At 43.1% G+C, this 16,619-nt stretch overlaps 1 protein-coding gene across 1 annotated transcript in view; it reads left to right on the top strand.

Moving 5' to 3' along the window:
- The window catches only part of LOC128608269 (IQ motif and SEC7 domain-containing protein 1), a 112,872-nt gene extending 96,472 nt beyond the window's left edge, over nt 1-16,400 (top strand). The window contains exons 6-17 of the mRNA XM_053625904.1: nt 710-1,375; nt 1,427-1,779; nt 2,289-2,450; nt 4,409-4,531; nt 4,660-4,826; nt 6,467-6,606; nt 6,750-6,875; nt 11,035-11,134; nt 11,610-11,771; nt 12,329-12,523; nt 12,910-12,959; nt 13,375-16,400. Of these exons, the coding sequence (XP_053481879.1) occupies nt 710-1,375; nt 1,427-1,779; nt 2,289-2,450; nt 4,409-4,531; nt 4,660-4,826; nt 6,467-6,606; nt 6,750-6,875; nt 11,035-11,134; nt 11,610-11,771; nt 12,329-12,523; nt 12,910-12,959; nt 13,375-14,541 (3,411 nt within the window). The 3' untranslated portion in view covers nt 14,542-16,400. The remainder of the gene's footprint in view (nt 1-709; nt 1,376-1,426; nt 1,780-2,288; nt 2,451-4,408; nt 4,532-4,659; nt 4,827-6,466; nt 6,607-6,749; nt 6,876-11,034; nt 11,135-11,609; nt 11,772-12,328; nt 12,524-12,909; nt 12,960-13,374) is intronic.
- Nucleotides 16,401-16,619: the final 219 nt, after the last annotated feature.

Raw genomic sequence — 16,619 nt, 5'->3', positions numbered from 1 at the left:
ATATAGATTAATCAGACATATAGTAGTACATTTATAGTTTTTGACAGTAGTTTTTAATGTGGTATAGGACTACTGAGGATTATTGTTTAAAAACATTGTATGGTGCTAGAAAGACATCTGACCAGTTGTGGAAGAATGTTAAGCGATTGATGGTACAAGTAACATTGCTTTTGTTGGTATAGCATAAGCAGATATTGAGGGCAAAACACAATAGATTTTGGCATTTTTCAAACCTTGTGGTATTTCATATATGAAGCCCAGTCAGAATGATGTCAGTATTATGGAGCAGTGTTATAATAAGGGAAATGAACATGTTTAAATCTGTAATGAGGTGGTAGGATGGACATGCACACTAGCTTTCTTAGGACTAGGCCAGAAAATTTAAAGTTGAGCATACAGCCAGACATGGTCAAGACTTGCATGCAAATTAGAAATATGTGGATGTCAACTGTTCAGTTGTATAAAAGCGATAAATGCACGTTGCTCTGGAAAAGGGCATCTACCAAATGCCATAAATGGAAATTACGAGATCAAGTGCAGGTGATAATGATCAGGAGGAGCCATCGTCCATGGTGAGGTGAAGTTTTTGTGGGTCTTCCCAAGAATTGGTATGGACAAATAGCCCAAGTAAAAATACAGCATAAATGCATAGTAAAATTGGAGTGCTGTTTCCTCCACATTAAATGTTACACGTGTGCGTGTGTCTCAGGTGACATCACTGGCAGACTCCATGGATGACACTCTAACATGTCAGTCTGGCCGTGGCGACTCCCAGGAGGGTGATGGTGGAGGCGAAGTTGAGGATTTCAGTGAGTGTGTCTGGAGCAGCAAGATCCCATCTCGGCGTGGAGTACCAACGAGTGAGCGAGAGCGGACAGCGGGGACACTCGGGGGCATGCACGAGGACAGTACAGCCACATCCTACAGTGACGTAACTCTCTACATGGAAGACGGCGTGCCTTCATCTCCACTTTCCATGGAACGTGCACCCAGCAGTACTGACACTGAGTACTGGGGGCTAGGCGGCACAGCAGGAGGACGTGAGGACAGTCGAGATGCAGAGGGTGGAGGCAGCAGCAACAGCCGGCGCAGCACACCATGCACCGAGTGCCGTGACCATCGGCTCCGTGGTGCCCACCTTCCCGTTCTGACTATCGAGCCGCCCAGTGACAGCTCCGTGGACATGAGTGACCGTTCGGACCGAGGCTCCCTCAGCAGGCAGTTACTGTATGAGCAGGAACCAGCAGGAGGCGGAGGGGGAGGAGGTGGAGGTTCACCCCAGGGAACTCTCAAACACAACCCAGCCCAGGGCCAGACTCGCCCTATGGGTCGTCCTATTCCTTCACCCCTCCCCACACACATACCACCACACCATGCAATCCTGCTGCACCAGCAGCACCACCCACACCTCCATCACCCACTGCAGCACCATCACCACCACCCACTGGCCCATCTTCATCACCCGTACCCGGACTCATCTGTATCACCTTCCCAACCCCCACTGACGCCGCTCTCTTCCACCTCATCAGCGCAGCTGCCTTCTACTGGCCTGGAGCCATCTGATGGCGACAACGACTCTCTTAACTCCACCACCAACTCCAATGAGACGATTAACTGCAGCTCTGGCTCGTCCTCCCGGGACAGCTTGAGGGAACCGCTACCCGCACTCACCAAGCAGACCTACCAGAGAGAGAGCCGCCACAGCTGGGACTCACCCGCATTTAACAACGACGTGGTGCAGCGAAGGCAGTACCGCATTGGTCTCAACCTTTTCAACAAGTAAGGACCATGAAGAATGAGTGAAATCATATCTGTATTTCAGTCGGAGACATTGGTATCACATGTTTTTGCCAAATAGAATTCAATTTCAATAACATTTTAGGGGTTTTTTTGTATCCTTACTTCACAGCTTATAGCTCAACACTGCTATCCCCTTTCGCAAAATAACCTCTTAGTATTAATGTATTATGAAAACATTTTCAGTTTTTATAAGAATAATGAATTGTTAGACATACCCCTTTAGTAATAAATATTTTCAAAATATTTGCTATAAGCTATGCAGTATTTTTAAAAAAAACAGTCCATTTGAGGTTAAGAAGAGAGGGATGGTATGCAAACACACAAAACAAACATAAAACCGTTTCATCAGTGTCTTTGCTGTAAAGCATTCAGGGTGAAGTGATTGTTTGGCTGGCACTGTCTTCATGCCTCTGAGTTTTCTCTCTCCCCCCATCACTAACTCCCCCTCTTTCTTTATCTCTGTCTCTCTCTACTTCTTTCTATCTCAGGAAGCCGGAGAAGGGCATCCAGTACCTGATAGAGAGGGGCTTTATGTCTGACACCCCAGTGGGCATTGCACGCTTTATCCTGGAGAGGAAAGGCTTGAGTCGTCAGATGATCGGGGAGTTCCTGGGCAACCGACAGAAGCAGTTCAACAAGGACGTGCTGGAGTGAGTGCCACCATGTACACACCCTGACTTCTCGGAGCCCCAACAATTCAGACAGGTTTCATGCTGAGTTTGACGGCTCAAGCAGCAATTAGCTATGTTAGCCTCGGGACAGACACACAGCAGCTAGCATTGTGGGTTCAGACCTATATACAGTGAGGGAAAAAAGTATTTGATCCCCTGCTGATTTTGTATGTTTACCCACTGACAAAGAAATGATCAGTCTATAACTTTAATGGTAGATTTATTTGAACAGTAAGAGACAGAATAACAACAAAAAAATCCAGAAAAACGCACATCAAAAATGTTATAAATTGATTTGCATTTTAATGAGGGAAATAAGTATTTGACCCCTCTGCAAAACATGACTTAGTACTTGGTTTAAAAACCCTTGTTGGCAATCACAGAGGTCAGACGTTTCTTGTAGTTGGCCACCAGGTTTGCACACATCTCAGGAGGGATTTTGTCCCACTCCTCTTTGCAGATCTTCTCCAAATCATTAAGGTTTCGAGGCTGACGTTTGGCAACTCGAACCTTCTGCTCTCTCCACAGATTTTCTATGGGATTAAGGTCTGGAGACTGCCTAGGTCACTCCAGGACCTTAATGTGCTTCTTCTTGAGCCACTCCTTTGTTGCCTTGGCCGTGTGTTTTGGGTCATTGTCATGCTGGAATATCCATCCACGACCCATTTTCAATGCCCTGTCTGAGGGAAGGAGGTTTTCACCCAAGATTTGACAGTACATGGCCCCGTCCATCGTCCCTTTGATGCGGTGAAGTTGTCCTGTCCCCTTAGCAGAAAAAAAAACCCAAAGCATAATGTTTCCACCTCCATGTTTGACGGTGGGGATGGTGTTCCAGGGGTCATAGGCAGCATTCCTCCTCCTCCAAACACGGCGAGTTGAGTTGATGCCAAAGAGCTCCATTTTGTTCTCATCTGACCTCAACGCTTTCACCCAGTTGTCCTCAGAATCATTCAGATGTTCATTGGCAAACTTCAGACGGGCATGTATATGTGTTTTCTTGAGCAGCGGACCTTGCGCGCGCTGCAGGATTTCAGTCCTTCACGGCGTAGTGTGTTACCAATTGTTTTCTTGGTGACTATGGTCCCAGCTGCCTTGAGATCATTGACAAGATCCTCCCGTGTAGTTCTGGGCTGATTCCTCACTGTTCTCATGATCAATGCAACTCCACGAGGTGAGATCTTGCATGGAGCCCCAGGCCGAGGGAGATTGACAGTTCTTTTGTGCTTCTTCCATTTGCGAATAATCGCACCAACTGTTGTCCCCTTCTCACCAAGCTGCTTGGCAATGGTCTTGTAGCCCATTCCAGACTTGTGTAGGTCTACAGTCTTGTCCCTGACATCCTTGGAGAGCTCTTTGGTCTTGGCCATGGTGGAGAGTTTGGAATATGACTGATTGATTGCTTCTGTGGACAGGTATCTTTTATACAGGTAACAAACTGATATTAGGAGCACTCCCAATGTGTGTGTGCTCCTAATCTCAGCTCGTTACCTGTATAAAAGACACCTGGGAGCCAGAAATCTTTCTGATTGAGAGGGGGTCAAATACTTTTTTCCCTCATTAAAATGCAAATTAATTTATAAAATTTTTGACATGCGTTTTTCTGGATTTTTTTGTTGTTATTCTGTCTCTCACTGTTCAAATACAACTACCATTAAAATTATAGACTGATCATTTCTTTGTCAGTGGGCAAACGTACAAAATCAGCAGGGGATCAAATACTTTTTTCCCTCACTGTAGATGGAGAGTCAGAATAAGTAGACTAGGCTGGAACATTCATAGAGAGCCATAATTCTGTATATAGTCTCTTCTGCCTTTGAAATACCATTCAGTTGCACAATTATAAAAAAGGAGCCATAGCAAATATGCTAAAGTATGAAATATTGAAATGCATGCAGGAGGGTAAATAACAAGATAAATAAGTGGTCTGTCTTACTCAGTTGTGTGCTGGATGAGATGGATTTCTCTGGAATGGATTTGGATGATGCCCTGCGCAAGTTCCAGGCTCAGATTAAGGTCCAAGGAGAAGCACAGAAAGTGGAGAGGCTGGTGGAAGCCTTCAGGTGCCCTCAGATCATCCTTTATAAACTATCTAGTGTTACATTTATGCACTTTAAACGTCTGTATATTGTGTTAGAAACGGTTTCAAAGAGGGCATAGTATTAACTCTCTGTCCTTCTTTTTTCTTCAGTCAGAGGTACTGTGTGTGTAACCCTGCGTTGGTGCGGCAATTCCAGAACCCTGACACCATTTTCATCCTGGCCTTCGCAATCATCCTTCTCAATACAGACATGTACAGCCCTAACGTCAAACCAGAGAGGAAGATGAAGCTGGATGACTTCATCAAGAACTTAAGAGGTACCAGTCCCTCAATATACCGAATTTTCATTTGTAGAGTGTTTACTGTTTGCCTCTAAAGACAAGTTGGGCTTTATTTCAGCATGAGAGCAGTAATATGGTACTCAAATTCTGGACTTAAGTTCAGCTGAAGTTGTGATTGTCTTGACTTGTAATGTAACTTATGATTTATTATTTGAGACTTGACTTTAATTTATGGGATTTAAACCATCTCAGAAAGCATAATACACAGAACCTTCTGGCGGATAGTCAACAACAACAAACGACCACATTAGCTTCCACTCCTGTCACACAAGAACAGGAATCTGAGGCTCATGGTCACTGAAACTGGACAGTTGAAGACTGGAAAATATCACCTGGTCTTTTTCCCATTTTTAGCTGCACAGTTTCTGTGAGCCTGTACGCAGTGTATCCTCTGAGATTGCTGTTCTTGGCTGAGCAGAGTGGAACGATATGGTCTTCTGCTGTTGTATCCCACCCACCTCAAGGCTTGATTTGCAACCTGAGATGCTTCCTGCTCAGCATGGTTGTAAAGAGTTCTTATTTGAGATACCATAGCCTTCCTGTCAGCTGGAACCAGTCTGGCCATTCTCCTCTGACCTCTCTCATCAACAAGGTGTTTCCACCTGCAGAGCTGTTTTTCGCAGCATTCTGTCTAAACATTAAAGACTGTTGCGGGAAAATCCCAGATCAACAGTTTCTGACATACTCAAACTGCAGTAACCGAAGATCTTGACCTGTATCTGCATGATTTTATGCATTGCGCTGATTCCACATGACTGACGGATTGAATAATTGCATGAATTTAATTGAACCAAAGATTACATGTTAATCCTAAACACATAATGGTGTTGAATCAATTATATAGGAGGAGTTGGATGACTTTGTGATTTTGAGTTCAGGGCAACTTTAGAAGAATGTTAAGTGTTTGATGTATTGATGGACTTTTAAAATATGATTAAATAGAATCAGGATTGGTGGCAATAAAAAGTAACATGTTAAAAGAACCCACGTCATACCCTCCACATGGAAGCCTCCTGTAGACGCCCGTATCAAATTCAAGGCCTTGATGCTCACGTACAAGACCTTCTCTGGAACAGCACCCCCCAAACCTCTCCTAACACTCTCCTTGAGGCTTACATTCCCTCACGCAATCTGCGATTGGTTAACGACCGACGCTTAGTAGTGCCTACACAGCGTGGCTCAAGGTCCCTTTCCAGAACCTTCAAACTAACTGTCCCTCAGTGGTGGAATGAACCTCCAACCTCAATCCGGACCACAGAATCTGGCACTATCTTTAAAAAACAGCTAAAGGTCCTCCCGCCACCCCACACCCCCCAAACCCCCCCCTCCCGCCGCCCCCGCCACCTTCCGTGAGCACTTAACTCTTACACCTCTACTCTGCGCACTTTGCTTCTCTAAAACTCAATTATAAATCTTGTATGGTAGCACTACTTGTATTATTCTCCGCTTGATATATTGCTTTGCTTGTATTTCCTCATTGCTTTGGATAAAAGCGTCTGCTAAATGAATAAATGTAAATGTAAAATGTCCAGTGATAATAAACACTGCTCGGTTGGAGTTAAAGTAGAAGTGCTTTCTTGTGCTCTCAATTCTTTCTCTCTGTTTATGTATGCCAGGGGTGGATAATGGACAGGACATCCCGAGGGACCTGTTGGTAGGAATCTACCATCGTATCCAGAAGTGGGAGCTGAGGACCAATGATGATCATGTGTCTCAAGTGCAGGCAGTGGAGAGAGTGATTGTAGGCAAAAAGCCAGTGAGTTCAGGAATCGTAGTTGTGTGAATGAGTGCACAACAGTATTTGCATTTGTTTAGTAACTTGCAATTGGTTATGCTTTGTGGTATTTATACAGTAGTTACCCATTTTCTTGTGGTTGTGTTTGTGTTTTATGTGGTCAGGTGCTCTCTCTACCCCACCGCAGACTGGTGTGCTGTTGCCAGCTTTATGAGGTTCCTGATCCTAACAGGCCACAGCGGAGTGGGGTTCATCAAAGAGAAGTCTTTCTCTTTAATGACCTACTGGTGGTATGAATATATTTCTACCTCTCTGAAAACCGATGCATACAGTCCCCTCTGAAACTATTGGAACAGCAAGGCCAATTAATTTGATTGTATTATACACCAAAGATATTTGGCTTTGAGATAAGAAAAAGATGGATATGAGATGAGAGTTTCAGATTTCAGCTCTTATATACTGGTATTTACATCGGTGTTAAACAACATAAAACATACAGTGGCAAGAAAAAGTATGTGAACCTTTTAGAATTTCATGGTTTTCTGAATAAATTTGTCATAAAATGTGATCTGATCTTCATCTAAGTCAAGGGTATTGACAAATATAATGTGTCTAAAATAATAACACAAAAAAAATTCTGATCCCTCATGTCTTTATTGAGAACAACCAAAAAAACCTCATAGTGCTTGTGGAAAAGGTATGTGAACCCTTGAGTTAATGACCTCAAAAAAGCTAATTGGAGTCTCGTTAAGAAAATGAGTTTGAAGGTGTGGACTACAGCTACTTTGACTGATGAAAACCCCTCAAATTTTTGGAGTTTGCTCTGCACAAGAAGCACACGCTTATGTGAGCCATGCCTCGCCAAAAAGAGCTTTCAGAAGATGTACGATCAAGAATTGTTGATTTACATAAAGCTGGCAAGGGTTACAAAGTGATTTCAAAGACTAGAAATTCACCAGTCTACAGTTAGGCAAACATTCTACAAATGGAGACACTTTGGGACTGTTTCTACTCTACCAAGAAGTGGGCGCCCAGTCAAAATGACACCAAGAGCACAACGAAGACTCGTCAATGAGGTAAAGAAACAACCCCGAATGACAGCCAAAGATTTGAAGGCATCATTGGAACTGGCTAACATCTCTGTTCATGAGTCTACAATATGTAAACCATTGAACAAGCAGGATATCTACGGCAGGACACCACGAAGGAGGCCACTGCTTACTAAAAAGAACATTGCTGCACGCCTGAAGTTTGCAAAAAGAGCACATTGACACTCCACAGCAGTATTGGCAAAATGTTTTGTGGACTGATGAAACTAAGATTGAACTATTTGGAAAAACCACACAGCACTACATCTGGCGTAGAAAGGGCACGGCATATCATCATGAAAACATCATCCCAACCGTACAGTATAGTGGAGGAAACACCATGATTTGGGCCTGCTCTGCTACATCAGGGCCTGGCCAGCTTGCAATCATTGAGGGGAAGATGAATTCCCAAGTATATCAGACAATTCTTCAGGATAATGTGAGAATGTCTGTGCGTCAGCTGAAACTGTGTAGAAGTTGGTTGATGCGACAGGACAACGACCCAAAACACTGGAGCAAGTCCACAACAGAATGGCTTCAGAAAAACAAAATTTGCCTTTTGGAGGGGCCTGAGTCAGAGCCCAGACCTCAACCCAATAGAGATGCTATGGAACGACTTGAAGAGAGCCATACACATGAGACATCCAAAGAATATGACAGAGCTAAAGCAGTTCTGCCAGGAAGAATGGGCAGGTCTGATCCACAGCTACAGGAAGCGCCTGGTTGAGGTTATTGCTGCCGGGGCGGGGGGGTTTTTGTCAACCAGTTATTAATTCTATGGGTTCACTTACTTTTTCCACTGCCATTTTGAATGTTGAAGGAGTGTGTTCAATAAAGACATGAGGGATCAGAATTTATTTTGTGTTATAATTTTAGACACATTATATTTGTCAATACCCTTGACTTAGATGAAGATCAGATCACATTTTATGACAAATTTATTCAGAAAACCATGAAATTCCAAAAGGTTCACATACTTTTTCTTCCCACTATAGAACCTTTTGTATCAGACCACCTAAGTCTTGAAGTAAATTTAAGTAAATAACACTTAATATTCGGTTGCATATCCCTTGCTTGCAATAACTGCATCAAGCCTACGACTCACTGACATCACCAGATTGTTGGTTTCTTCTCTTGTGATGCTTTCCCAAGCTTTTTACCACAGCCTGTTTCAGTTGTTTGTTTTGGGGGGCTTCTCCCTCCATTCTCCTCTTCAGGAGGTGACATGCATGCTCAACTGGGTTAAGGTCTGGTGATTGACCTGTCCAGTCTAAAATCTTCCACTTTTTTCCCACTGATAAAGACCTTCGTTGTGTTGGCTGTGCTTTTTGGGTCATTGCTGCATGATAAAGTTCCTCCCAGTTAGATCGGATGTATTTCTTTGTAAATTGGAAGACTAATGTAAACTTCTGAATTCATTCTGCTGCTACCATCATGAGTTACATCATCAATAAAGATTTGTGATCCTGTTCCAAAAGCAGCCATACAAGTTCAAGCCATGACAGCACCTTCCTCTACCATGCTTGACTGATGAGCTTGTATGTATTGGATCATGAGCAGATCCTTTTTTTCTCCACACTTGGGCCTTTGCATCACTTTGGTAGAGGTTAATCTTGGTTCCAGAACTTTTGTGGCTCATCTCTGTTTTTCTTTGTGAATTCCAATCTGGCTTTCTGATTCTTACTGATGATGAGTGGTTTGCATCTTGTGGTATGGCCTCTATATTTCTACTCTTGAAGTCTTCTTCAAACGGTGGACTGTGTGGACCTTCACCCCTGCCCTGTTGTTTCCTTGGCCGACCCATTCAGTATCTGTTGCTCCGTACATTCCAAATTGTTGTATCGGTTATGCCCGATGATTGTGCAATGCCTCTGATCGATTTTTTTCCATCTTTTCTCAGCTTCAAAATGGCTTGCTTGTGTCCCATAGATCTTCATGTTGGCTTGTCCTTTTTAACAACAAACGCAGTCTTCACAGGTGAAACTGAAGGCTGAAACCAAGAGTAGATGTTCAGAGCTATTTAATTGTTTAAACAGTCAATCTAACAGGACACATCTGGGTAACAAGAAACACCGGTCAGTCACATGTTCCAATATATCAGACAGATTAGGTGGTCTGATACAAAATGTGCTATGTTCTATGTCGTTTATCACATCTACATATAAATACCAGAAAATATAGGCTGAAATTCTGAACTCTCTTCTCATATTCTTCTTTTGATCTCAAACAGAAATGTCGTCAGTCTACAGCAAAAAAAATCCCCAACAAATTGGCCTCGTTCCAATAGCTTCAGAGCGGACTGAATATATTTTCTTATAGCCTACAGATGGTGCAATGCTGAACAAACAGTTATACATAAATGTACACATATACTGTACATATCAGAGGAAAGTGCTAACTCCATTCCTAATGCCACGTCTTCCAATCAGAGAGCACAGGCAATTTTGCTGTCTTGGACTCCTGGCCACAAAGTGCTGGTATCATCCAGATTTGACCGTGCTATATACCGACAATAGGGCAAACATTTTTCTGATGTGTCGCTCTTTGATTAACATGGGAGCATAATGAATGTGGGCCAGTGCTCTAGTGGTGCTCCCAGTATCTTTACCACATCTGGTGTAAATGGGACTTTGCTCATGCATTCATTTTTCATTCATCTACAGAAACTGCTTGTTACTAGTCAGGGTCACTGTGGTTTAAATTCCTTACCTCTTTTATGTTTTGGGAAACTAAACAAGTTCATTAGAAAATATCATAGGGGGGTACAAACAGAAATAATTGCAGGACAGGTCAGAATTCCTTCTAAGTGTGTTAAAGTGGAATAAATTTTTTTTAAAGGCCCTTGATGACATTTCAGAAGTATCCCAGATCTGCACAAAACCTGTACCTGGCAACTCTAACTCCACGCAACATGCATAGCTCTGATTTTTCAGCCAGCTTTGGGAGGTGTGCAAAATCACTCACAAAATTGGATGGCGCTAATTGCTTAAATGTTCATGGAAAATGTAATCACTTCCTATGTCTTCACACCCTTTTTTTTCGCAGTGATTTACCAGTATTTTGCAGAATCCTTCCTCAAATGCATATGTATGAAGGGGAAAAACGCAGTTGCACATGATGATTAAATTGGGCATTTAGGCTTGATTGGCAGCTTTGTACATTACAAGTAAAGGTTTTTCACAAAGAATGCAGTCTGAAACAGGCACGAAAATCTTTTGGTAGTTATGCTAGCTTATATAGCTGACCTTATTCCCAACACCTTATTATCCAACAGTCAATTTCACCTCCCTTCTAAAAGCTCAGTTATTACATCTAAACCTAATAGTGTTATTAGATTTAACCTACATGTCTCCATATGTAGGTCACAAAGATCTTCCAGAAGAAGAAGACATCAGTGACATACAGTTTCAGACAGTCTTTTCCTCTAGTGGAGATGCAGGTTCACATGTTCCAAAACTCCTGTAAGTATATTCATTCCTCCATCTGTCTCTCCATCTGTCCCTCCTTCTTTATTTATGTTATCACTTCGTTCTGGCTCTGTGCTTCAGTGTGACATTTAGCCACTCTCTCTTGGCCCTTGTGCATTTGCTGATGACAGATAAGTGAAAAAGAGATCCAGTTCATCATGTACTGTTATTGTTTATATATATTTTTTCACTGTGTTGTGCAGTTTGTGTAATAGGAAAACATTTTGGGTGGCATTTTGTTTTATTTGTACTGAATTCATTGGTCTGTGGTGTACTGTATAGTAGCTTGGAATATAGTCAAAATTATATTCATTATGATCAGTCATGCTGTCTCATCAAATGAGCTTTGAAGTGTATGGAGTGTGTTTATTTATAATACTCATGATTTATCATCTTTCACACCCCACGCCCCCCCCCCCTCCCTCCCTCCCTCTCTCTCTCTCTCTCTCTCTCTCTCTCTCTCTCTCAGACTATCCTCATGGGATTCGGTTAACCTCAGCCATCCCAGGAGGGGAGCGTAAGGTCCTGATTGTCTTCACAGCACCGAGTCAGCAAGATCGGACACGTTTTGTCAGTGACCTGAGAGAGAGCATTGCTGAAGTGCAAGATATGGAAAAATATCGAGTAGAGTGTGAGCCATTTTCTGCTTTTCCTAATGGAGCTTATACAAGTTCTCCTTGTCATTCTCACAAACGATTATAAATTAACGTTTGCTGAATATTAGGCACTACTAATTTGCCAATTTTGTTAAGGATGTGTGCTGTCTACACCAGTAATGAGACTGTATGGATATTCCATTATTCCCTTGTTCTCTCTTTTGTGCTCTCTACCCATTGCTTAGCTCAGAATTTCTCTTCACTAACATCTAATCTTGCAATGTAACTAAGTCTTGTGATGTACATTTGCATTCCTTAAATATAAACAGTGATGAACTAAGCAAAACTGAATGTTTCCTGATCATATAGATAGTATTGGTCTCTCTCTCTCTCTCTCTCTCTCTCTCTCTTTCTTTCTCTCTCTCTCTCTCTCTCGCTCTCTCTCTCTCGCTCTCTTTCTCTCTCGCTCGCTCTTTCTCTCTCTCTCACTTTCTCTCTCTCTCTCTCTCTCTCTCTCACTTTCTCTCTCTCTCTCTCTCTCTTTCTCTCTCTCTTTCTGTCTGTCTCTCTGTCTGTCTGTCTATCTCTGCAGCGGAGCTAGAGAAGCAGAAAGGCGTTATGCGGCCTGGGCTCATGAGTGGAGAAGTGAGTGGTGGGGTGGATGGAATAAAGACTGAGGCAGTGAATGGCACTCTGGGTAGGCCCAGCCTCGATGACACATATGCCACAGGGGATGGGCTTAAGCGCACAGCGCTCAGCTCATCACTCAGAGATCTCTCAGAGACAGGTAAAGTACACAATAGCACACAAATGTCGTGCATTAACAGGCTTCCATAAATAAATAGTGATTTCTTTTAGTAGACAGACACACACATATGAAATTATGGTGCGGTTCAGACTACACTTTAGTAGACTTGGCATCCTGCATTTCAGAAAGTGTTTGAAAAGGTGTTTGTTAATCTGTTTTTAGGGGTGAAAATTAGGATGTGAAAAATGCAGTGTGTTATCAGGAGTAAACAGAGACTGTGATGAGTACACAGTGATCAAATGGTTTTAAGCCCTGGAGAGAAAAGTCAAGTAGTGAAAAGACAAATACTGACAAGTACCAATAGTACATACAAAACGCAGACTATAATTTTGACACACAACTTTACTCTTCTTGACCGGGTACAGGAAAGCGGGGTCGGAGAAACAGTGTGGGCTCTTTGGATAGTACCATTGAAGTAAGTTTTTGATGGTGTCCTAAGTTATTGTCTTTCACTCGTTATTATATTTGAATGTTATCATTTCCCTGCATGGCTCCGAAAATGGCCCTGCCTGAGTTTTTTGTGTACATTGTCCTGTGGCACATTTCCCTTAACGTTGCCTGATGTCTGTACTGGTCTCTGTGTTTGAGTGAAACACACGGATCTGTCCTCACTGTGACTCTTGTCTTGTCATGGCATGTGCAACATCCTGAATTTATTTCAATCTTACATAATGTGGTGTCCTCTCTGAGGTTCTCAGCATTATTAGTTGTTGATTTGTTTCCATCTGAAAACTGGATGTGTACAATATGTAAGTGAGTGCATGTATTAGTACGCTGCCTTACCCGCTGACACTGTTGAAATCTAATCACAATTTATTTTGTGTTTATAGGGATCCATCATTAACAGCCCACGGCCTCACCAGCGTCTGCCTATGGGGGGCGCTCTTCCCAGCTGCTACGGGCTGGAAGACTACCGGCCTCACCGCCCCATCCTGAGCCCCGGGATAGGGGTGGGGGGTGGGCCGGGGCAGTTACACAACGCCGTAGGGAACGCTGGGGCAGGAGTGCTCCCCAACACTGGCGACCGAGGGTCCGGAGGGGGCAGCTCCGGCTCCTTCCTGGGTTCTCTGTTTGGCAACAAGCGTGCCAAACCCCCAGCCCCGCTTATTCCTCCAGGGCCACCGTATCCTGCTCCCGTGGCCCCGCCTACTACCGGGGGCCCGCCTCCTCCCTCACCTTCCGCTCTCAGTCAATCCGACCTCGGCGGGCCCTCCAAGATCCAGGCGCTACACGCACAGTACTGCCACAACAATATCGGCCCACCTCCACCTCCATACCACCACCATCAGCACCATCGTTACCACGTACAGCTCTCGGCCGCTGGCCATCCACACACTATGCATCACACTCTGCAGCGCAGCTCACTTCCCCGCCGTGGTTCACCCATACCCTCTCACGCTCCACTTCAGCAGCAGCACTCCCATCATATCGTGCATCAGCACGGCCGCCATTCCAGCGTGGGCTGCACCCCTCCTCCGTTGTCTCCTCATTCACCACATTCGCCCATCAACCCATTCAGCTTCTTCCACACTCACACCCCACTGCCACATCCCGCCAAGCTGCCACTGACACTGTCTCACTCTCAGCCCCACCCCCACCCTCACGGCCATTCCCACGCTCTCTCTCATACCCACAGTCACGCCGGCCACATCCACAGTCCCCATCCACTACTGCATCATTCCGCCCATCAACCTCACTTTGTGTTCGCCCCGCCTCCACAGGCCCCATCCACCATCACAGCACGTCACGTGCCGCAGGCCCCCTCACACTACCTGCCTCAGTACCCACCTCTGTCCTCCATCCCGCCTCCTCCGCCGCACTCGCCTTTACCCCCTCCTACCTCCCCCCTCACCCCTCTTACACCGCTTACACCTCTCTCGCCGCTGCCACCACAGGTGGTCAACCAGGGGCCGGGAGCAGGAAGCACAGGGGGCAGCGCCAGCACGACCGGCAGCTCCAAGTCAAAGCCCATCAGCCGCATCAGTACAGTGGTGTGAGACGTGGCACAGCTCGCAGGGCAAGAGTTCACCGAAGGAGGAGCCGAAGCCCACGCAAGCGGAAACACACTGTGGTCCGACTTTGCTACTTCCACATCCGCTTCCCACATGTGTAGAGTGAGGGTGATGGAGGGTAACCTATAGCTGGGCTACTAAATGCATACGCCATTTGCTGTCGTTTCATGCTGGTACTCATGATAACATCCAAACAATATTTCATCAATATTTGAAGGAAGCGCTGATTCTGTTATTCCTCAGAAGCTGACAGACGCATGAGCTGGAAATGCAGTGTTGCCAAAGGTGGAAATTGTGAGAGATTGCTGCCAACCTATAAGGTGAGAGACTAAGACTCAAAATTTTAAGGGATCCAACTGTTCCGCTACAGAGGAGGTCAGGAAGCGAGCTTTACCAGGCAGCCTGAGGAGAGGACAGAACGCAAAAGAAGCATCAATTTTAATGAACAGCACTAAAAAAAAAAGCATGGACATTAAAGCAACTGAGGTTACATGGAAATCCTGTTCGCTCCATTTCAGCGTTTAATTTTTAATGTCAAATGACAATCATTACAGGTCGAGGCAAGTTTGTTTTTGTTTTTTGTTTCTGTTTTTTTTTGTTTTGTTTTTTTACAGAATTGAGTGATACATTCCACATTCCTTCCCATACCTTGGACTAAATGGCTGTCATTGTTGGACTACAGCTTTAAAAGTCTCAGCCACACACTCTTAAGTGTAACACATCCTGTTTATGTTAAAGGATTTTTTGTAATAAAACATTTTTTTAGTGGAAAGAGACCATTATAGGAGAGAGAGCCATGCAGGAGGAGCATTCCAGTATTTAATTCTATGTTTGGAATCTAAAAGGGAAAATATTTGAATATAGAACAGCACATGTAATATGTAATTGTGTTCTGAATTTCAAATCTGCAAAATCGAGGCGTAGCCCACTAATTTATAAACCAAAAAAGTTTCAATTCTTAATGATTCTTTAGTTTTCTTTAGTATTCTTTCCATTCAGTTTGCTTTGCTTTTGTTTTTTGGGGGTTTTTTTTTTTGGATGAAATGGATTTGTGTCTACAATTAGGTGAAGAATTTAATATTTTTATTATATAATTATTATTATTATTATTATGTACTATTTCAGCTATATTTATTTTTTTTCCAGAATGATGTAATTAGGTCATTGTGATTTAAGTGTCAAAATTACTCGATAAGTCTGACTTGTCTGGTAATTCTGTTTTAATGACTATTTTTCTTTTAACACACTTTTGAGCTATCAATAAGTACTCGAACAGGCTCACATGATTTGCTAATTACTTGTATTTGGCAAAGTATTACATAGCCTTAGTGCCTAATGTAAGGTTTTAGGATCTCTCGATCCTAAATGTGCAGCAACTGAATTTCCCACAAAAGTAAATAAATAAATAAATAAATAAATGGATATATTTACAGTGCTTGCGAGGTGAGCACTGTATTGTTATTTAATTTAAATCTTGCAGAATTAATTGTATAAATACTTTAATTTTTTACTCGACGGTAAGTTGGACTGAATTATAAGCATAAATAGATAGACGTTCTCTCGAGCATTGATTGTACAGTACAATTTACAAGAATGATATGATTCAAGTGTGTTTTTCGTTATTAATATTACGATGTCAAATATTACTGCTATTATCCTTGATATTTTGATGTAACACTTACTACTAATATGGATATTGTTTCTGTGCTGGTTTGTTTTCTATTAGAGGTTTTTTCAATCTAACACAGTGGTATTTCAAGTGTACAAACTGAACTTTTGAGAACTTAACTGGGCTACATATTTCAGGAAATTGTTTTGCTTGGAAAAAAATTAATAATTCGGTATTTTACACCAAACCCATTACCAGAAGCCATACACTTGTACTTAAGCCAGTCACTCTTTTAAAGAATGTGAATTTACATCAAGTTACATATCTTTGCCCTCTTGTTTATATATGACAGCATGCTAATATGATTGGTGCATCTGTGCACACCAGCTAATACATTTCGCACTTGGTTGTCAGTGCATCTATTTGTATGCTGCTTTTATGTTTCTGCAGATAG

The sequence above is a fragment of the Ictalurus furcatus genome, chromosome 5, assembly GCF_023375685.1.
Source record: "Ictalurus furcatus strain D&B chromosome 5, Billie_1.0, whole genome shotgun sequence".
Classification (NCBI taxonomy): Eukaryota; Metazoa; Chordata; class Actinopteri; order Siluriformes; family Ictaluridae; genus Ictalurus; species Ictalurus furcatus.
The sequence above is the reverse complement of the archived record's forward strand: the minus strand, read 5'-3'. Positions and strand labels throughout refer to the sequence as shown.